Source organism: Acromyrmex echinatior, chromosome 1, assembly GCF_024713525.1.
Source record: "Acromyrmex echinatior isolate Ae372 chromosome 1, ASM2471352v2, whole genome shotgun sequence".
In the NCBI taxonomy this organism is placed as follows: domain Eukaryota; kingdom Metazoa; phylum Arthropoda; class Insecta; order Hymenoptera; family Formicidae; genus Acromyrmex; species Acromyrmex echinatior.
Genome location: NC_141852.1, coordinates 20,966,951 through 20,989,354, shown reverse-complemented (window position 1 = coordinate 20,989,354; position 22,404 = coordinate 20,966,951). Strand labels below are relative to the sequence as shown.

General features: G+C 33.6%; 4 protein-coding genes across 8 annotated transcripts in view; 3 read left to right on the top strand and 1 right to left on the bottom strand.

Moving 5' to 3' along the window:
- Positions 1-16,406, top strand: part of Eip93F (Ecdysone-induced protein 93F) — a 161,709-nt gene extending 145,303 nt beyond the window's left edge. The window contains exon 11 of one of the 2 annotated variants that reach the window (XM_087406083.1): positions 16,347-16,406. The gene's annotated coding sequence lies outside the window, so the exon portion shown is untranslated. Of the gene's footprint in view, positions 1-15,350; positions 15,370-16,346 lie in introns of those variants that run through there. The other variant, XM_087406086.1, reaches the window with a different exon arrangement.
- LOC105152652 (uncharacterized) lies at positions 12,425-16,534 on the top strand. Its single transcript, XM_087406131.1, has 7 exons — positions 12,425-14,533; positions 14,790-14,893; positions 14,976-15,142; positions 15,351-15,642; positions 15,751-15,813; positions 15,920-16,104; positions 16,347-16,534. The coding sequence occupies exons 1-7, from the start codon at positions 14,450-14,452 to the stop codon at positions 16,532-16,534; spliced, it is 1,083 nt and encodes a 360-aa protein (XP_087262257.1). The 5' UTR covers positions 12,425-14,449.
- Positions 16,535-16,546: 12 nt separating this feature from the next.
- Positions 16,547-18,512, bottom strand: LOC105152650 (RCC1 domain-containing protein 1). Of its 4 annotated transcripts, none has more exons than XM_011067062.2 (8): positions 18,373-18,512; positions 18,125-18,160; positions 17,795-18,037; positions 17,522-17,712; positions 17,314-17,443; positions 17,106-17,232; positions 16,862-17,036; positions 16,547-16,770 (listed from the first exon to the last, which is right to left on the bottom strand). In XM_011067062.2, the coding sequence occupies exons 3-8, from the start codon at positions 18,031-18,033 to the stop codon at positions 16,595-16,597; spliced, it is 1,038 nt and encodes a 345-aa protein (XP_011065364.1). In that variant the 5' UTR covers positions 18,034-18,037; positions 18,125-18,160; positions 18,373-18,512; the 3' UTR covers positions 16,547-16,594. The 4 variants fall into 4 exon arrangements, with proteins under 4 accessions (XP_011065364.1, XP_087262243.1, XP_011065363.1 ...); XM_087406117.1 differs by having other exon boundaries at positions 18,125-18,199; positions 18,373-18,458; XM_011067061.2 differs by lacking the exon at positions 18,125-18,160 and having other exon boundaries at positions 18,373-18,511.
- On the top strand, positions 18,475-22,085 carry LOC105152654 (ADP-ribosylation factor-like protein 3). Its single transcript, XM_011067065.2, has 5 exons — positions 18,475-18,585; positions 19,808-19,936; positions 20,085-20,216; positions 21,143-21,379; positions 21,626-22,085. Exons 1-5 carry the CDS (start codon positions 18,583-18,585, stop codon positions 21,665-21,667), a joined length of 543 nt encoding a protein of 180 aa, XP_011065367.1. The 5' UTR covers positions 18,475-18,582; the 3' UTR covers positions 21,668-22,085.
- The last annotated feature ends 319 nt before the right edge of the window (positions 22,086-22,404 follow it).

Here is a 22,404-nt window from a genome sequence, read left to right as displayed (position 1 = left end):
TTTTAAATTGACTTTAAAACAGTTCGATAATAATTTAACTGACTAAAATACTACATATTGGGCGTCAAATGGCTGAAACAAGCTGAATAAATACGACACGAAATCGCATATTAAATTACAATGAAAAAAGCTTGGAGACACGTCAGAAATATTTTCAAGTCGAAAAAAAAAGATTCTTGTCGAAGGAATATTTTTGTTACAAAACTGATTTATAATTTACGACATTCGATCGGATTTATTTTTCAACAAAACCTTAATAGCAGACGCTTTATCCAGAATATTATATTCCTTGCTGTCCTCATTAATTCCGCGTTGCGTTGTCATAACGATGTCTCTTGATCATGCAATTTAGTATATCTCGAGGGAAGAATTTGAAGACAGCAGACGGAATCGATTGTCCCCGATCTGTTACAACCGAGGAAGGAGCAATGCCGTGTCGTGTTCCCACTCGCGATCGATCATTAGGGTACGTCAGCATATAAGGAAATATATTCGTTGATCGGCGATAGATCCAGAGCATGCATACGTGTAATTACCATTATATAATTATCATTATGATTGTGTATAATTAAGTATACGTAGGCGTAAGCATATTCATTAACTGGTTCATTGATTGTGCGCATTAATTGCCGTCGCGATAGCGATTAGCGCCGAAGAGTGATTATCATCATTATTATCATTATTATTATTGTCACGTGATTATTGTTGTGAAGGCGACTGGTACGTGCGTATGCGGATGAAGTGTACGAACGTACGTCCCGGAAGTGTATGCCCGCGTGAGTATGGATGACAACTGCATACGAGCGTGAGGCACACACAAATATCACGCGTATCCATCTTCACATATACATATATATAGCGGACATAATACAATACCTGAATCTAATATGATATAATATTTAGATAAATATATAAACATATTGAAAATTATTGCATACGTAACACGCGTAATTTAATCCTCTGGAGCTGACGCCAAAATTCATAATTCAACATTCATTGTTAGGCTTGATTTTCCATTTCCTGATTAATTTATGGTATCTAAGCTTAGCTTGATGATAAAATAAAAATTGTTTTTTTAACTACAATTAATTACTAAACTGATAGATTTTGTAATGACAACTTTAAAAGTTATTTACTACAAAACCACTACTTTAGTAATTAACTGTAGCTAGACAAATACAATTTTTACATTATCATCAGGTAAGTCTAATTATAAGTTAATAAGAAAAACTGAGCTTCTTATGACGTTGAGTCTATAAGATTCGTTTAATTTATATCATTTAAAAAGTACTAATTAATTTCAAAGAAATTCTATAGCATATAAAAAAATGAATCCTAGTATATTTTAATAAAAACAATCCAAATTTACAGATTTATAAACATAAAGAAATTTGAATTGACATTTTTGTCAAAAACATTTATAATTGAATTGGTCCAATAGACTTACATCGGTTCCGGAGGGGAAAGATAAAAGATAAAAATTAAAACTTTATACATATATACATATATGTGCGCGGATATTGCTGAAACGATCACGTACGTGATTATATGCAAAGCCGACGCGACTGGGATATCTACATATACAAATGCATCTGCATTTGTATATGCGTGTTCGCGCAGAGATTCGTGGGTGGTTTGTCGGATCGCGTGCGTCAAAACCAACAGATAACGTAGGTACATACGACTTACTTATTACGACATACATATGTATGTATGCATACGTATACGCGCCGATCAAATGTTCGCTGACGACGACGGTTGACCGACATCATCATTATCACCCTCAACTTTATCATCCTCATCATCGTCATCACTATCATCATCGTCATCATCGTTATGCATTATCGCTGTCATTAAATATCCGTATGGAATCGACGATCAATATCCGTTTTGCTCGCGCAGTTCTGAGAGCATCCTTTCTTTATAATCTTAATTAATCATCGTCCATAAAGGTTATTTTTTATCGAAAACAATAAATAAAAAACGTTCTTACACAGCACAAAATTTTCTAACAAGTTTTGCATTAGTTAAAAGAAAGCAGTCTAAAAAAGAAGCTATAGTTTTGAAAATTGTATATGAAAGAACTATTTTTCTAAAAATTTAACTAGATACACACAGATCTGAAAGTAATTTTGTTGAACTAAAATAATTTTAACTTAAAATAAATTTGTTGAATAATCAAAATAGTATCATAGAAATTTTAAGCACAATAACTGCAAAAGTTTTGATATTTTAGCAACCGATTTGGGTAACTTACATAATTTTAATGGTCCAACGAAATTATTTTTAGATCTATTTAGCTAAATTTTTAGATATTTTCAGCAAAATCGTTCTTTCCATGTAGCTTCTTTTTTTGATCTGCTTTTTTTTATCAATGATAGAATAATACATTAATTTTTGAAATCGCTTGGCTCGATATTGATTGTGCAATTTATTGTTTCTTTTCTTTTTTTTCTCTCATCAGTTTTGTCACAGAGTTCGGCTTTCGAAGACATTTTGAAAGTATCATTCATTTCACTAAAACGATTCCTTATGCGAATATCGACGCAATGCGATGATCTTTTACACTTTTGAAAATCTATTTTCGAACTTTGCACTTATTGATCAATTTAGACCGGAATAAAAATATAAAAAAATGTACGTGCTGTTAAACTGAAATCGAACGAACAAAAACATATTTGAATAATATGCAGCAACTTATAAAATCTTACAGATATCAAATTCAATAAAAAGAAACATAACGTATGTACATATTACATTTATATTTACATTAGTAAATTCGATTGGACATACTAACGCATTGATGCACATTAAAGCCGTTATATATCGATCTAATCTGATTGTGAGTATAAAAGTAAAATGTAAATACTGTAAATTCTAAAACTATATTTTACCAAACCATAATTAAGTATATTGAGGATTTTGTGATTAGCTTGTTTATATTTATATTAAATACACATCTATATCAATTTGTACATGACGGTTTTTATATTCATTAAGTGCTCACGCTAGTGTTTGCAACCGAATTCGCTGTATATATCACAGACAATGAGAAATTAAATTTATTTTCTACTACTTAATCGCGTCAATTTGTTCAGATTTCAATGTCTTTCCTAAATATTCTGCACAATGTAATATTTTGCTGAACGTTTACAGCAACAATCAAAATTACATGTGTTTATAAATATGTAGCTATATGATCATAATCGAGAGGTCAAACAATGTAAAACGGAAAATGGGGAAAGAAGGAAAAGAAGGCGAGAAAAAATGAGTATTATATTTCTGGATATCTCATTATTAATTTCCTAACGATCTCCTTCACGATCTGCGTAAATAAATGTTCGATTTTTGATCTTTCTTATGTATGAATTTTTAAATTTGCAAAAGGAATCAAATTTCGTTCGAATGGTATCGATCTTCCGTTGTTCTCGAGTCTTTTGTCATTCCACGATCATTCCACCGTGTTTCTTAACTCGTATTTTTCAGCAACTCGCTCTCGCGCGAGTCTACGTGACCACCGGGAGGTCGACAGATAGATCGTGCGTGGCTGTGTAGAAAAATTTACTTAAATTCATTCCAGCGGAGGTATAGACTGCGAATTTTTCCGCATCGATCTTTTTCTTTTTTCTCGTCCCTTTTTCGGCTCGATATGTATAAAAACAGATTGCCATATTGTAATCCAACATCGATCGACACATTTTTTCCTGTTTTCATATCATCGGCGTGCAAACAGCAATTAGAGCCATGTTCGCGTGTGCGGGATCCGCTTAACCACCGAACGTACAGTTGAACGACAGTCTGCGGTCTCCGATTGCGCGTCCCGCGAAAATACTTTTACTCTCCCCCGTTTACACACGTTGCTCTTCCGCGAACAACAAATTTCCTGGCAGGTGCACGGAAGGCGCGTTGTACTCATCTTGCGCGACAATGGTAAGACACCGTAAAGACGCGTGTCTTCCGAGATATTGGAACGTTACAAAGGAAATGGGAAGGAACGTGTAAGCGAAGTCTCACAGTTCTCTCTTTCGATTCAAAACAAACCGCGAATGGCACCCGTTGATTTTTATTGAAAAAAAAAAAAAATATCAGAATCAGCGAAACAAGTTAATTACGAGTTGCTACGAGAAATATAAATTTTCGAAACAAGATATACATGTATTTCAGTCAAGTAAAGAATTTTAATGGGAACATTAGTCGAATGTTGCGGAATGTTCCAAAAAAATGTTGAAGAAATATCTTGAAGAAAGATAGAGATAATTTTTTTATTGTCTTTTATATATACATCTATAATATCTAAATCTAATAAGAAGTGAATATTGATAATAAGATGACAGCGAGCCTATATCAAGCTACAGATCCACGCTGCTTTACGACGATGTGGCCCAACGTTAAATAAATCGTAATTCTAATTTGGTTGTATATAGATTGCGCGAATCATATTTGTACATACCGCGTAGACGTATATACGTTTTTCTGTAAATTGAGAACACGTTTTAATATCTCCGGTCGATCGGACCGATTCTTCTTCATAGGCAAGGACACGCTTAGAAATCCGTTTTAATCAGCCACGATCCTACGTTAAATACTCATCGATGACGATCGTATGATTATCTATTCGCAGAAGTGTTAACGGACTTCTCACGCGGCTATCTACGACCGGCGTTTCGAAAATTGGTCTCGATGCTCCGACTACATTATTATCGAGCGTCATTATTATCGAGAGAAACACACACAGTGCGAAACACTTTGAATCAATTTAAGAAGAAATGCTAGATTTATATTCAGTAACAAGGCGAAGGCAAATTGCTAATTTTCGTTTGCAGTCACTAAATGTCAACATTCTCATTAACATCGAAATGCCGATCGTATAATCAATAGCCGCCATGTACATTTATCCATTGTTTTACTCCTCAAATGAATCCATATAACACGATAGATGTTTTGAAGGCACAACAATCGTCCGAATCTTCGAAATGCCGTCGATCGCGTTAGCGAGAAAATTTAAATGCGACTCACAGATCGGATCGATATTATTAAACACATAAGGGTAATGGTCGGGTACCTTAATTCTATTACGCCGATCGAATTATACTTATATTGCTCTTCCCTTCGTTTCAAGCGCGCCTTTTTGCCGAAGGCGGAAGAAAACAATCTTAGAATCGATCGCGCGCGACGAGTCGCTAACGTGATGGTCGTCGACCTTTCGACGATTCGACCACCAGGGCACCCCATTTAAACAGGGCGTTAATTAATCCCCCAGCTAATCAAGCAGCAGAGCCAGTCTTATCGCGTAAAAACATAAAACACCGCGGGCGCTATCGAGCGCGCGCGCCTTTCGGGCGCCGTCGTTTTTATCGTTGTATCCAGCACGGCGGAAGCTTGTTTCTTAAGCGAAGCACTCCCTCAACCCCATTCAACCCCTCAGCCCTCTCGATTCAATCCCTCATGGGAGGACCCGGGTTCTCTACAACGGTGGCAGTAGTGAGCGGGTCAGTTACAGCCCGCCGACGTAACGTTTAACAACGCGTCTTTTTTTGTACCTTACTTCTTTGTTCTCGTGTCCCTTCGTGATCGTTCGTCAAGTACAACAACAACACAACAGCGCAGGCGGGATAATAAAGCGTATCCCGCAGCGCACAATCGCGTACCTTCGTACCTTCTCGATCGAGCGTCCGATGCTCGATTGACCTTTACGCTCTACCCTCGATTTCTCCGCCCTTTCCTTCCCCTCTTTCCCTCCCGGACACCCTTGTCCCGGATTTTCTCCCCCTTTTGATTTAAACGATGTATCTTCTAGTTATTAAGGTACCCAAGCTAAGTCTGAGGCGTATCGAGGATCGAACATTTCTCTCGACTCGAGATAAATCGTAATGTTATCAGCGTCCTTAAAAAGGAAGTTTTAATCGAGCGCGAAAAAAGAATAGAGCGTCTCGACGACAGCATAAAAATATAACAAAAGTCGATTTAATCATTGGCTTTTTTGATTGTTATTAGATTATCGCATAAATGTCTATTTATTTATATAGGCGTTTTTACTTTGAGAGCCCCGTCTTATCGATATAATTGGTGCCGCTGTGATAATTGTTGTCTTGACTGTAAATTATAGCGCAATGTACCATGCGATATCGATGTATCAATAATAGAACCATCGAATGCCAAATGATCGTTGAAAGATTGCTTTTATGGCCAATGTAATACGAGAGCAATCGTGACGATTAGCGTCCGAGTGAGTTACAAAATTTAGACAATATGGTCGCACGAAAAATTACAATGTATAAATCAAAATTAAAAATATTTAATATTAAGAGAAACACAATGGAGGATTGATCAAGATGAGAATTGAGAGATCTCGATCCGACGATGCGCCTCGCTCCAACCCACCACCCTATCTAGACGTAAACACTTTCCCATAAGCTTGAAAAGGAAAATCGTACGTAAAGCAACATGATCATATACACATTTCTTCGCAGGACTCACACACTCAAACACACACACACACACACACACACAAGCGCGAACACGCGGGTATACACACGCATATACGTTCGTAACGAAGTATACAGTCTTAGTGCAGCATTTCATATAGTTAGATAGAGGCGGCGAGAGAATATTTTTTATATTCTACATGGATTTTACAGTTATATATTATCGTTTCGTACCGGAAGGGAGAAATTTAAGGCGCGTTTAACGCGGTATATAGATATGCATATATACTATATATACGAAGCCACTCGCAACCACAAACATACACACACATAACACACGATCTCTGAAATACGTGTCGCCATTTATTGTTTAGATCGCGATTGTATATCGTTTTATCAATCATTCTTACTGCGGTAGGCGCTGTCGTTTATATATATATATATATCGTGTATACAAACACGTGTGTGTACATATACGGACATATATCTACACACCGCGAAATACATCCATACGTATGCGACATGTTAGGCATACGTGTCATTCGTGATCTCGTCGACGATTATATTATCTCATCGCTCAACGACAGTGCGACAGGTTTATCTAAGGGTCACCTCGAGGGTCGGTTGATTAAATGCAGTATCGACAGCAAGATACAAGTGCGTGGGCACGTCACCGTGCATCCTTTGCACTTTCTCCTTCCGGCCCGAAAACTTTTCCTTACTCCCGTTCCGTGAAAGACAGTGCACGCCGAAGGAAACACGGCGAAGATCGCGAGACATCGCAGGGCATTCCGACACGCCTACACATATACACACACACACACACACACACACACACACACACACACATATAAGATGCACACGTACGAGACAGCTAAAACAACGTATTTGCAAATTAATGTACTGATCGTTTTTCGATGGAACGAGGTAATCAGAGAGCAGAGATCGAAACTGGCTTTATTTCGGCGAATGTAGCCATTTTTCTATGTTATAGATACGAAAAAATGTGTATCTTACGCAAATTGTGTCGCACGAGTATAACAGTTACATCTTTTTGTCGTGTCTATCGCATAAGAATCTAAAAATTTCATATACAAGGAATTATGCCGGTATTCGATCGCTGATCGATCGAGGAATAGGAAAAGAAGGTACACACGTAAAATGTACGCGTACATGCGCCGGGCGAGAGCAATTTCGGAACCGAGTTAACGTACACAAACGTAATATGATGTAATTAGGATATATCGTTTTTAAAGTGTATAATTAGTAGTGTTACTTTCGTTACGACTTTGTTTGAACGTTCGACACGGGGCGACGATTCATCCCGTCGATCGCATCGTCAACGACGATCTCGAAGCAAAGGCGGGTTTGCAGCTCCAGGGGCTTAATTTAAAATGCCTAAACAATGCCTTTCTGAATTACAGAAACATTTTTCGAAGAATTAAAAATGGATATTGTACTATAAAGGTATTAATAATACAATTTGTAATCAAAATTTCGTGATATCTTTACGTGATTGAAATGTATTATTGTAATATCTGAAGTGTTTTAGGATTATAATCGACTGTTTAACTTGTTTATCGTTATCGAATCCGCCATTGCACCAAAAGTCTTACCTTGGTACGAGACTTATGCGCGAATCGATGATGTTAATTCGACGATGAATCGACGCCAGATAAAGAAAACGCCAGATAAAGAACGGTGCGCATTTCGTGTGACAAGATGCGATTGTGGAAGGACGTTCGCGGGGAGAATTAGGCGAGTAATAATTGACGAGGCATGGCGAAGTGGAAATTCATCGACGGTCGTCTGCTACTAATTGGACGGCGATCAATTTTGGAGAAGCGAGCCAATCTGACGCCGCGCAATAAACCAATTGAAGACCAAGGATTATTGATACTATTAATTGTTAATGCCAAGTCAGGATATCCGATTTAATCGGGAGGCATTGTGTTATCGGTTTCCGAAGGAAGAAACACAAAAAGAAACGTTCTATTAATACGTGATTCGCGCTCTCGGGAATTAAACAGCAATCACGCGTGATATGGAAATCTATAAAATATATCTATGAAATATGATTATCCTTCTGCCTGTAGTCATCGTGATTGATATTATTAACTCGACGCCGATCCTCGAGCCTTTTAAACGCGCATAGAAATCGAACACCACGTTTTCCAATACGGCTATGGGCAAAAAAAAAAAATTATCCTGAAATCCGGGTTTCAACTATCGGAAGCTGGAGTCCACGCAGTCTCAATCTCCATATTATTATCGGAGAATATTAAAATGCTATCGAAGATACATTCCGACCGATTATTACCAAAAGCGCAGATTTTAATTAAATTCTTTTTTAATATCTACATTCGGCATGAAAAAAGGAAAAGTACAAAATTTCTTCTAATCGTGTAAAACGTTACGAGTTTGACTTTTAAAGCGAATGTCACGTATTATCGATAATTTTCCACTTCGTTGCGAATATTGCATCGGATACGTAGTTTTTGCTGATAAAGCTTTTTCATGTCGACGAGAAAATTCGGTGTAAAAAGGAGCAAAAGTCTACGATAATGTGCAAAATTATGGTAAAACCAATTTCATGTAAGCCTTTCGAGCGTCTTTCATATGACAAATATGACGTGTGAAATGTATGAAATGCATTCGCGAGAAGAGTTTTGGACAGCGAACGTGAGAATGAGAGCGAAAGAGGGAAGAAAGTGAGAAAGTGCGCGGATGAGAGAGCACGCGGAAAGCGAGAGCGAGATCGATAAAAAAAAAAAAAGAAATCAAAGGGCATTTTGTTGTGCGATCTGTGAATGAATGCGAGAGTGACGAAACGATCGCGATGCGTACGTGGTTCGTAGTTTTCGAACATGTGATACGTCAGCCGGCAAGCTCGATTTCCGGCCATCGACGAGGGGGGAGAAATTCGGCCATCTTCCGGCCGGCAAATCAAAAAGAGGACGCGAAGTCGGAAGTGTCGCCGGAGGTCGACGCTGGCTGGGTGGCGCACCTTTTGAAGGTTCTTTGAGGTAGGAACGCTCTTTTGTTGACGGTTGATTGTTGTCAAAATGGTTGTGAGGTATATTACTATTTGAAGTATGTTAACGATACGAAAAGACGAGCCAAACGAGAGACGCGGCGCGATCTCTGACGAACTTGGGGGGAGATTTTAACGTTCAAGACCGATAGTCTCTCAAAAAAGATTCCTTATCCTCTAACAAAATGGGATTGAATTCCTGCAAAGAGAGAGAGAGAGAGAGAGAGAGAGAGAGACATGTGAAAATCCTTCTTGTTCGAAGTCGTTTCGCGCCGCTTCGCTCGCGAAAGCTCGACATGGGGAGACGAGGTGGAAAACGTGCGCTCACCCCGATTTCGGGATCCCGCCGAGGGGCGAAAATTAGTGGTAAATGCGAGCGTGTAACGCGACGCCGCGATGTAAATTTGCTTTGACGTTGTTGATCGTTGCGTGTAAGTTCGTTACTAGTCCGTGGACGACGCGATTGCTTTATAATTCCGTAATTGTAATTAATACGGCTGCGTCGAAAACCGGCCCGAGTCGATTTCATTCCGACCAACGTTGAGAGTTCTCAAATTTTATTTGGAGAGAAAGAAGTCGTAAACGTCATTATTCGTGCGATGAAACGCAAATTAGACAATACAGAAATAATCGCTCGTATCTTGTTCAAAAGTTTTAATTAAAGCTAATTTGGTTTTTTTATTTAACTTCTTTGAAATTGCGGCGATTCTTAATCAATAGCATCAAATGTTGCATTAAGAATCGTAATCACAGTACTTACATTTTTATTTGAACAAACAGAATTTAATATCTTATTTAAATATATATTGCAACATTTGTGTTATTGTTTTTTTACATGTATAGAAAAAAATTATTTGTTAAATTCTAATTATAAGAGAAATTTGTGATTGCGAAAAGAGATAAGAAAAGTAATTGAAAAGTGCGACGAAGGCCAATGGAAAAAATGCGTTTTCGCGCAGCGCGCGATTTCCTGTAAATTGTTATTGTTAATTATTGTCACTTATTATGTGATTAAAACGAATTAGAACGCCAAAGGAGGCCGAGCGCCTGATTTAGCGAATTATTCAGCGAGCGCACGTTTTCCTTGCGTAAAGATGAACGTGACGTACCGTTTCGTCTCCGAAAAAGAAGCGTACAACTGGCATTAAATTATACGTGGAGTCTGGTTTAAATACATGGCGCCGACGACGAGGAATCGATGGCGAAGAGCCGCGACGCGTCGTCCCGCGTTTCCTCGGAGACCGTTTTGAGGGAACGCAGACGCCCCGTCCTCGGCTCGACCAGACTCGGCGGAAGAAATATGAGACTGATATAAACCAGTATTCGTGCGAGAAATTGCAAATTGCGAGAAATTGCGCGGCATAGCCTTAATAAGAAAAATTAATTAGGTTTATTCGGCGACCGAATGGTGTCGGTTCCGCGAAAAATTATATTCAATTGGCTGTATAAGTGAAAAAGGAAATAAGTAAGAAAAAGCAAAAAAAAAAAAAAAAAAGAAATACCTCTCGTCGAGGGTAGATCATGTCAGGAAGATCGAGATGTCATGTCGTGAACGTTGTCTGCCCTCGCACGGCGATGTATCTAGTGAGAGTATAATGTTATTAGGTAAATTTAAGCGTACTTTAAAAGCGAAGTGCGGAAGGAGAACGGAACGCAATGCCAGTTGTAAAACGGGATGGGTCGGGAGGGACAAGGGGGGGGGGGATATTAACGCGAGAAGAACGTGTTCCGACAACGCGAGACTCGTCCCCAGTGATAACAAAAGGGATATTCGCGGGAGGGAAAGAAAGACATGGGAAAAACGGCACCGAGATCACGGGTGGAAGGGTGGAAAAGTGAAATGCCAGATAAACAACAGGCACGGGACACGAGAAAAGCGATATGTATACATATAATCGTGATATATATGTGTATACGTATATATATATATGTATGTATGATATATATGTATACACATATTATAAATGTGTGTGTATATATTTTATTAAATGGCGTGAACGCGTATTTAACTTTCGGTACGGGATTTTCGTTCTTTCATTTCCCCCCTCCCCCCCCCACCTTTTATGTTGTTTGTTTTTTGTTTGTCATTCTTCGCGGTACCGTTTTTCGGGGACATCCTGTCAACGCGTTTCGCGAGATACGATTCGAGTGTACACACTCGCACACGCAATGCTGTTCATGTGTATACGCGATAGACTATTTCGGACTATGGATGCGGGGGACAAAAGGGAAATAGAGAAACGACAGCTTTACCGATAGCGGGACAGTAGTTATTTGCAACACGTGCACACACACGTATAACACACACGCATACACATGTAAAGCGATCCAAGCGATAAACACAAAAAAAAATTGTATGAATATAACGTTTGCAGTTAGGTGGGACCAAAAACGACTTTATATCTCTATGTGCATATCCAAGCAACGTGTAATTTAATTAATGAATTAATTAATTATCCATTATTAATGACTAGGTAAAGTAAAAGATCCATTGATAGCAATCGAGAACGATGACGAATGATTAACGAGTAATTAGTCTATTAAGTTTGTTTATTGATACATTATTCTATGATATAATTATTATTATTATTATTAACTTTATTGCCTTTATTATTATTATTTTATTATTACATTGATTAAAATGACGATGATAATATTATTTAAACAATGTTTTAAGGCGATTATCTAGATATCGAGTAGAGAACAGTACGTATCTATAATTATTAATTATTTTTAATTATTATTATATTCTTATTATTATTATATTATTATTATGAGACATTTTGTTGTATTATTTTCAATAAAATCGATTGAAAAATATATTCAGTTTACCAATTGGTTAATTCTCGCTTCTCCGCATGTATCGTGCAACTGCATGTTCCCAATTTCTTTCTCGTCTATTTGCGATCTTAATAATGCAATTACGTTTAAATATGATATTAAAGTCAAAAGTAATTTGTAAGCAAGATAACGAAAGAAATTGAAACATCTCATTGTTCGTACACGGGGTAGCGCGCCTTATCCTAAAGTCCGTTGCGATCTCAAAAGAGCATTGTTTGCGATCGCGAAAGTTTTCTAAAATTAATAGAGAGACTGTTAAATACATTAACAAAGGTAAAATACTGTTAAATTTTTTAGTTGACTATTTAGATTTTTTTTATAATTAAGGTATCTTAAAGTGTTCTCTAAAGATTATATATATATATATATAATGTAAATGACTGAGAAAATATATTAATATTTGTAATAAGTAACAGAAGAAATAAGGATTTGTCTGGTGTAACTGTGAGGTACAAATTGTACATTTTTATTAAGGACACTATTTTTCATATAACGATGATTAAGATTTTTAAAATGTTTTTAACATCCGTATGTGTGTGTGTCTGTCTTTAGAATATTGCACTTATTTGTCGAAATAATTTGCAATATTTTACAAAAAAAAAACAGAATTTTGCGAGATCTCTAATTTTCTTAGGAAACTTGACGCGCAGTGAACGAAGTTATGATATTTGCGATCGTAACTGTCATCATTCATGTACATGTATTCTTTTCCTTATTTTTATTTTAATTCTCAGCATTAATTAATTCCATTAACCGCGTCTGTATACGATTATCTCTCCGCTATCCTCCGACCATCCTAGTTCTTCAAATCCCTCCTCTTCGTACCTTTCTCTCTATCCCTCTTACTCTCACGTGTCTCCGGATAATTTTCATGACTCGGAAAGAGCGGGGGAGGGGGGAGGGGGAAAGACGTAATAAAGCTACCAAAAATGAAAGAAAACGGGGAATGCGAGGTAAAATGGGGGTAGAATGATCTAACAAAGAGAAAGTCAGAGAGCGTATTATTATGGGATAAAAAGAAAATAGGCGAACCAAATGAGATGGAAGAGAAGAAGAAACCACGGAACAATAGACAAATGAGAAAAATAGTTGTAAAAGCCACACAGAACGCGTACACGTACACATACACATAGACACAAAAAGAAACACAAATGTACTAAGTAAGTTCATACTGCGTATTGCCTTTCTGACTTCGGTGTGAAAATATATAAATAAAAAAAAGTCAGTCGTGCCGGGGCACGCGTATGTTCGCGCATACATATTATATATTATAGTTATTAGCGTTCGACGAGAGAGACGAGGACTAGCTGCTTCCGCTTCTTCCTGCCAGCCTACATTGTATCTTCCTCTTACCCTTACAAATTTCTTCTACAATTCAATCCTTTCATTGAGAGAACTCTTCAACGGGTAAAAGAAACACTTTACAAGAGGAGATTGGCGACTTCCGTCTTTACGTCCGATCGAAGTCGCATCACTTTCCTTTCTCTTATTTACGAGTTCTCTTAAAATTTGTACTTAAAAAAATTGCCGTACTTCCGGTTGATTAATCCTGCTTGTTTATCCCGGAGTAGGCGGACGCGGAAGCAGCGGACGGCAGTATTCGTCGCGAAAACTTTTTTCACGGTTCCGTAAGAAAAAGTCCCACGCCGAAGTCCGCGCGTCCCCGCCGACTGTGTCTGTTTCATGTTTTTCAATATTTGTAATTTATCGATAAAATTATAAAAGATATCGATACATAACAATCTAAAGTGTGCGCTACTCTACATAATAATATTATATATAAAAAGTATAAAAGTATACATTATATATATATTATATATATATACATATATATTATATATGAAAAGTATAATATATATATATTATACATACATTGGGATTGGTGAGAATATACGGTTTTTTCGCTTTGGAGTGTTATTTTCTGAAAATATTGAACAAAATATGGAAAAAAAATTAATAAAACCAATGAGTAAAAACAAAACAAATGTGATTTTTTTTATTCTCACCCGATGTACGACACATCGTCGGCGACAGGCAATTCTCTGTTGGATTTTGCGATTACATTCATATCGCGTGAGCGCACAAGTGTGAATATCTGATGCAAATAACTTTGTATGACGCGTAATATTTTGCTTTCAATTTATAATACATGAAATCGTCCGATATATTAGATTCTGAAAATAATTCAGAATTCGAAGAAGAGGACAATGAATTCATACATAAGGATAAAGAGGTTGGTTAATATATAATACTTTTAATAATTAATATTACTTCAAATGTTCAATTTTATTTAAGTAATGTCTTATTAACTTCTTAAAATTAATACATGAACAAATTTAAATTGCTAATTTTAATGTGTAACTGATCTGTAATTATTTTTAATTTGTACATTTTAATTTGGACATTTTAATTATTAATGACAATGTTACTATAATGTAATAATTTTATAAAAATTTTGTTTTTCTATTCGACATTTATTGAAAATACAGATATTCGAAAAAATTATATATATGCCGACTCTTCCGAGTACTTTTAATAGTCTCGTTAAGAAGACAGTGAAGCTCAAAACGGATGAACCTCGATGTGTTATCGAGTCGGTAAAATTTTAGATATAAAAGTTATTTAAACTTTATAAAATCTGAAATTGTGAGATATTGAATATTTAATCTGTACAGATTGCTAGGCGATCTTTTAGGAGTTAAAGATTACGAATTTAACAAAGCTGCTTTCTGGTTTTTGGATACAGTAGCTCTTCAAGTTTTACGTTACAAAAATTGTCTAGATGATTATTATAGAAGTATATTAATTAGCTGGTTGGCTGGCGAAATGAAATTAATTCGAGGTGATTTTATCAATTCATAAATGTTAAATAAAATATTTTTTACAGAGAGAATATTTAGAAAGAGATATAATATTCTTACATAAACATAAATTAAAATGAAGATTTTAGTGCATTTGAATCTATATAATTAAATAATAGAATTTCGATACAATGGCATCATAATAATTAGTGAAATTATATCTTTTAGAGACATAGAATATTTTTACAGATAAACAACTACTTCGCGAAAATTTTTTTAAAGAAATGAGAATATTATTTCTCTATGTTGCTAAAAAATTATCTGATGGCGATCGATTGCCGCATTGGGAGTTACTCATGGATGCATATTCTGAAATTATGGCACAAAATTCTACTTCTGATTGGTCTACCGACGGCAAAACGGAATATTTAAGTACAAATAAATCATCTGAAAAGGAATTAATGGCAGAAGATGAATATGCCTTCCAAGAAAACAAACTTACTTTTGGAAAAGACTTGAAAAATTATAATATTGAAAATAGGTAAATCGAAGAAAGCATAATTTATTATTCGTGAGTCACACAAGTTACATTATTTTATTATGCGCATGGTTTTTTAAAACTAACATCAAATAAAGATTCTTATTTCAGTGTAATAAACAATCTGGAAGAGAAATCCGTTCTGGATGTAATTATTGAAGCGACATACAATATGTACGTATAAAAACGATATATTATATTTTGAATGTTTTTTAATTTCGAAGAAAAATAATATGCATAATATAAGATTTATCGTCGCATCTCTTATTTTTTTAAACAGGTATGCTAATGAATTACGATATGACCTTATATATGCAGTTTTTGTAAAACCAATACAAATGCAAATGTTTCTTATGCCCAATCAAGTACAACGTCAAATTAAACTAGCGCATTCTAGAGGATCATTTGACGTAAAGCTTCGTGAACGATTAGAAGAGGTTGCTCGTGAATCAATAATTAAAAATGGTAAAAAATTTAAATGGAAATAGTATAATAAAATAATTATAGATTTAATTATTCATACATGTATTCGATATAATGCAGCACTACATTTATCTCTATTAATGTTTATATAATCGTACCTACATTGTCTATTTTATATTTTATTATACTTAATTATAAGAATGTATTTATTTTTATTTTATCATGGTCATGTAATGATTTGTCCACAGTGATAATTGAAAATAAATATTTTTTTTTGCTTTCAGGAAAGAAAAGAACTAATGACACGAGAAAAAACCCAATGATCGAAGATTTCGAAATTCCTCCAACACCACTAGCTTCATTAAATGAGGAAGAAATATTAGCTAATAATAGTTGTCGATTTATTCTACCATTGATAGAAGCGAAAGAAGCGGCGCAGATCTTCGAAATCTTGCATGGAAGGAGTATGTAATTACAATAAATATAAAATTGAAAGAATATATTATTTCGTCTAACAATTTAAAGTACAATGTTATTTTGTGATTATCGCCGTGCCCCATTCATGACATTTGAATTTTTTCACTGTTTCAGAATCTAGTAAAAAATAAATGTCCAATTTGACAAAATTATATGGATTTTCCAAATTTCGTTGAAGTTTTCCTAGTTGACCGTACTTATTAGTGCCGCAGCCCCAAAAAAAGCCGTCATCTGAAAAAACGAAGATTATTTTTCTTCTATAAAATATAATCTTTTTTTTATTAAGACTCTATTGAGTTTATGAAAAGAAGATTCATTTTACCTGTCAAGCATATAGTAAACGAATTTCCACACTCGACTTTTTTAACATTAATTTCTATATTCTCTCCTCTGTCATTTTTAAAATCTATTAAAGTTGGAACAGCATAAACCTTTTTGTCTTTATTTTCAATTCCTAATTCTCCATTTGAATTCCATCCCCAAGTATAAAGATCACCCTGTTATGTTAAGTTTCGTTTACAAATCATATAATGATAGATGTAATTTATTAATTTTTACGTACTGACCTGATCAGTGACTACGGCGGTATGCCAACCACCTGCTGATATTTGTACTACTTTGAGACCTGCTAGAGCTTCAATAAGCTTTGGATTATCACAATTTTCTAACTCGTTGTGCCCTAATTGGCCACGTCTATCATAAATGTAAATTATAATAATTATACGACATAAAAATTTCCTAAGAATAATTTCGTGCTTCTCTAATATTACATACATTCCCATTCCCATTGAGTATACATCGCCATTCTCTGCTAGTAAAATAGTATGATCAAAACCACAGGTAAGATCAACAAATTTGACTCTCTTTGGTATCTCAACCAAAAGTGGAGCATTAAATACGCGTCCTTAGAAAATAAAACATTTTTTGTAAATTATATTTAATAACGATGTAATGCTTAAGCTGAGAATTTTTTATTGCACACCTAAATTGGTTAAAATTACTGTACACCCTGCTTGTGATAGTTTAATAGCGTGTTCAACTTGTATGTTGTCATTGCTAGGAATAAAGGGTGTTACTTTTTGCCAAGTGTCATCATATATTTTATATTTCCAGATTTCATTGCATGTGGATAAAACAACTACACTATCCCTACCAGGAATAGCCAATTTACAACTGTAAAAGAAATCATATTTTAATAAGGTAAAAAATAAAATAAAATTTTTAGTAAAGAAAAAAGTCGTATTTTGTCTATTGCCTTCCTGATGACTCTTCTGGAATCTGCATTAAACGTGGTCTGTTTTTTTCATCTTCTTCACTAATTTTACCAGTGATATATAATTTCGTATTTTGCCACAGAAGAAAATAATTCCAACCAATCTCAATGTCTGTGATTTCAGGAAATGGAATCTGAGTCAAATGCGATATTGATGTGATAATCCCATCCTGATTGGAAAAGAGTGGACTGGCATTTAAGCCAGTATAATATACCGGCATGTCTCTGTAAATAAGAAAAATACAATAGAGTAATATAATTGTAAGAGTAATATAATGCCATTATTTTATTATATTATAAATATTTTATTACCAGTTTTTTTATTATTACGAGAATTCCATGATTATTCTGTTCAATTTAAATGATTCATAAAATTCATAAATTTATCTAAATTATATTTAATATTTCAATAAGTGATCTCGTTATTGAGGTTTAAAAAAGATGTTTTTCATAGAAAAAAAATAAAATTATTTAAATAAAATATGTAGGTAAAACAGAAATGTATTTATTTATCTACTGTCGTTCACAGAAGCAATACGAAAAAATATCAATACGCGCACGTGGTAACCGAACTGTAGTTTCTCATCTAATGGTATCAGTGCGCTGATCAGCTCATAACATCAATCAGAATATGCAGATGTCACCATTTTCCTTGGATACCAGGAAACCAACACAACATTTTCATATAACGTAATGGAAATCGCCGAGATAACGCAGTAGGTTGTTAACGCATCTTCATCCTAGAACCTGAAATATATATCATCAAGAAGATGGTAAAAGTCACGTGAATTAAATGCAAATGCACAATATTATGCACTTTTTTTTCCTCGCCACCACCTGATACACTTTTAAATGCATGAAGTAATCGAAACATAACCTGCGAAAATTTTATTGCAGTATATTAAGTTTATATTACGCGCTTTAAGTTTCTATTAACAAGTTTTACATAGAAAATTAAAAATTGTAAACATCTCATTAAATAAAGTAAACGATTTTTATCAGTTTTTATTGTATACAAAAATTCACTTTCTGTGCACTATGTTCATATCTCTCCGTATATACACTCGAGATGACGTTGCGAATGCGGGCTGGCTATATCCTCGTCGTCATAACTTGCATACATTCGACTAGGAGAAGGGAATTATCTTCTTAAAATTGCACATTCTGTTTGCGAACGAAATTCAAAATATTTCTATAGCTATTTAACTTTTTACACAATATTGCAATCAATTGCGAATTATTGACATATATACGATGTAATTGCAAGTTCTTCTAATTGCAAAGTCATTAATTTCTATTAATAACTGTGCAATAACAAAATAAAATTATATAAATTATAAACTTGAATAATTTGATAAAAAAACAAAGTTATTTATTGGGTCATCTAAAAAGTATCCGCGGTTTTTTGTCACTAGATGGTGTTGATGGTCAACACCATCTAGTGACAAAAAACCGCGGATACTTTTTAGATGACCCAATAATTTCTGAAATAAATACTTCAAATAATTAAAACTTCTAAATTTTTACTAAAATTACATTTTATTTTAATATAATAAATAATAAAACTATATAATAAAATTATTATTAATTATTATTAATTGTAATATTATTATAATATTAGGTGTTGGAATTAATTCGTAGCGTTTTTTAATGAAAGAATGTTATTTATTTCACATGAGCATTAAAAAATACATTAATGAAAGTACTTCCCATCACTTGTAAAACGCTACGAATTAATTCCAACACCTAATAATATAATTATTATATTTATAATAAGTGTAATTGTAATTTGTAATATAATAGATAAATGTATAATTTTTTAAAAATAATTATAGTAAAGAAAATTTTTTCTTCTTTATTCATTAATTTACTAGATGATCTAATTATTGATATATTGAAAAATAAAGTATTTGTTACCATTTAAATTGCAAAACTATTTCAATTTTTTCACGATACTACAAATTCATTGTGAATCATTGATATTTAAAATGTTAGGGTCTGCTTGCCATTTTACGGAAATTACGATCGAATCCTGATAAAGAGCTACGATTATTACTACTGGGTCTGGACAATGCTGGAAAGACGACTATTTTAAAATCTTTGGCAAGCGAAGATATTACCCAAGTAAACTAATTTCTTCTTAATTTCCAAAATTAATTAATTTAAATTAATTAATTTATAGACAGTGTAGTAAAAATTGATGTAAAGTATATTTGTAAAATATATAGTATGACAAATGTATGAATTGTAAATGTAAATTGATTTTTTTAAGGTAACTCCAACACAAGGTTTTAATATAAAAAGTGTTCAGAGCGAAGGTTTCAAATTAAATGTTTGGGATATTGGTGGAGCTCGAAAAATTCGACCGTATTGGCGAAATTATTTTGAGAATACGGATGTACTTGTAAGTCTTTATTATTTATTAATTTCTTTAATTTTTAAGTTTTAATATAAAAATTATTATATTTTTTTATCATTATTACATTAGTTAATAAACATTTTGTTATATATTAGGTTTGGATTAATCGTAGCGTTTTTAATGAACGAATGTAGTTGATTTCTCATGAGCATTACAAACATTATGGAAGGTACTTTCCCATCACTTGTAAACGCTCGAATTATTCCACACCTAATAACATTTTAGATAGTATGAAATACATAAATTTATTATATTAAAATATCATATAAAGAGAAAATTTCATGTTTTTTTTTACTGAAGTTTTATTGTTTTAATAATGAAATAATTGTAGAAAAATTCCCTTAACCAAAAATGTCAGGAGACAAGGTAATTCCAATAGTCGAAGTTTGCGTAGAAGCTTATTAGCTCTTTCTTCTACCAATATTTATTAGTTTTTTGAAAAATAGAAACGTTAGAAAACTGAAGTTAAGTTTTTATAGTATACTCGGTTAATAAGAGCTCAGCTATAAATTTATATATTTACGAGTAAAACTGAATATAAACTTGTTTGTAATAAATGGAATGCAGATAAATGGAGTTTTTTGTATATATATATATATATATATATATATATATATATATATTTCAAATAATATGCATATTTATTAAGAATTATGTGTTCTCAAATATTGTAAAATTTTATAAATGTAATAATTATAGCGATTTAATTTAAATAAACATTGAATTTCTTTTTTAGTAAGTCGATTTTATTTAATAAATATTACAAATTAATTGTGATTATTCAAGAAGCGTCTATCGCGTTCTGTTCCTTATTTAAAAATAATCTTAAAATTTATGCAAATATTTTAATCTTGTATCTTTCTTTCTAGATAAAAATTAAATTAAAATTTTATAACGTTTATTGATTACAGATTTACGTTGTTGATAGTGCGGATATCAAAAGGTTGGAGGAAACGGGACAAGAATTATCAGAGCTTCTATTGGAAGAAAAATTACGCGGAGTGCCACTATTAGTATACGCGAATAAACAAGACCTGGGACACGCCGTAACAGCAGCTGAAATAGCCGAGGGACTCGGTTTACACAATATCAAGGATCGTGATTGGCAAATACAGTCGTGTATCGCTATTGAGGGCAAAGGCGTGAAAGTGTGTAGCAAATATTTTTTGACTTTTAAATTTTGAAATGTGATACATTAATTATATATAGAATTTTCATTTTACCATTAATAATTTTTATATTTCAATATATTGGACAGTATATAAACTGTGTAAAAATAAGAATCTTAGACATAAAAATTTAAATTCACATCAATGTATAATTTTATGGAATTATGTCTTGTATTATTTGCATTTTATAATTAAGTTTGGAATTAAGTTTGTCTCTATTTTTAGGAAGGTTTAGAGTGGGCATGCAAGAACATTAAAAGGAAGTAATAAATACACCATGGAATTCGAGAGACATAATTGACGTTTATGCCACATTAGGGCGCACGAAAGGAACAAGGCTTACACCATCTCCATTGTACATTTTACACATAATCTTTATTTATCTTTTAACTACTATTTACAAAAAATTATTTAGAACATTGTTATGTAGATTTGGTATGAATGTACGTATATCGAACGGGTCTACAAACCCGTCGTCATATCGAACATATCCAATTGTCAGACTTCCGTCCATTTTGGACTCGAGAAGTTCTATTTTTCGCAGAAAAGAGTAATAGCGAGTCCATAAAATATATACGGCAAACTCTACTTAAATGTGCCTTCTTGCTGTCTTAAATATAGATTGGAATTTTTATAGATTTATCTAGTGAGAAATAAAAAAATAAAGAGATGTAACAAGAAGAAAGACACGATATGTATAATTCATATAGATACAATTATTAATACAATATTTATACTTATATGTATATAGAGATTTGAGCACCATGCATTATTTCACTCGCAAAGGAAAGTCGCGGAGACGGCTAAAGTATAATTTGCGATATGCACAAAATATTCATAACTACACTTCCTCTCATCTAAATAAACGAATATACTATATATATATATATATATATATATATATATATATATATATATACTCTATATATACTCTATATATATATATATATACTCTATATATACTCTATATATATATATATATATATATATATATATATATAAGT

Bases quoted from the DNA above. Each gene is read 5' to 3' on its own strand.
- LOC105152652 (XM_087406131.1), top strand. From the start codon at position 14,450: ATGAAATCGTCCGATATATTAGATTCTGAAAATAATTCAGAATTCGAA. The intron at 15,643-15,750 runs GTAAATCGAAGA...TTCTTATTTCAG, and splicing joins AATTATAATATTGAAAATAG to TGTAATAAACAATCTGGAAG. The intron at 15,814-15,919 runs GTACGTATAAAA...TTTTTTAAACAG, and splicing joins ATTGAAGCGACATACAATAT to GTATGCTAATGAATTACGAT.
- LOC105152650 (XM_011067061.2), bottom strand. From the start codon at position 18,398: ATGAGAAACTACAGTTCGGTTACCAC. The intron at 17,713-17,794 runs GCAATAGACAAA...TTTCTTTTACAG, and splicing joins CCAGAAGAGTCATCAGGAAG to TTGTAAATTGGCTATTCCTG. The intron at 16,771-16,861 runs GTAAAATGAATC...TCGTTTTTTCAG, and splicing joins GTTTACTATATGCTTGACAG to ATGACGGCTTTTTTTGGGGC.
- LOC105152654 (XM_011067065.2), top strand. The intron at 20,217-21,142 runs GTAAGTCTTTAT...TATTGATTACAG, and splicing joins TTGAGAATACGGATGTACTT to ATTTACGTTGTTGATAGTGC. The intron at 21,380-21,625 runs GTGTGTAGCAAA...CTCTATTTTTAG, and splicing joins TTGAGGGCAAAGGCGTGAAA to GAAGGTTTAGAGTGGGCATG.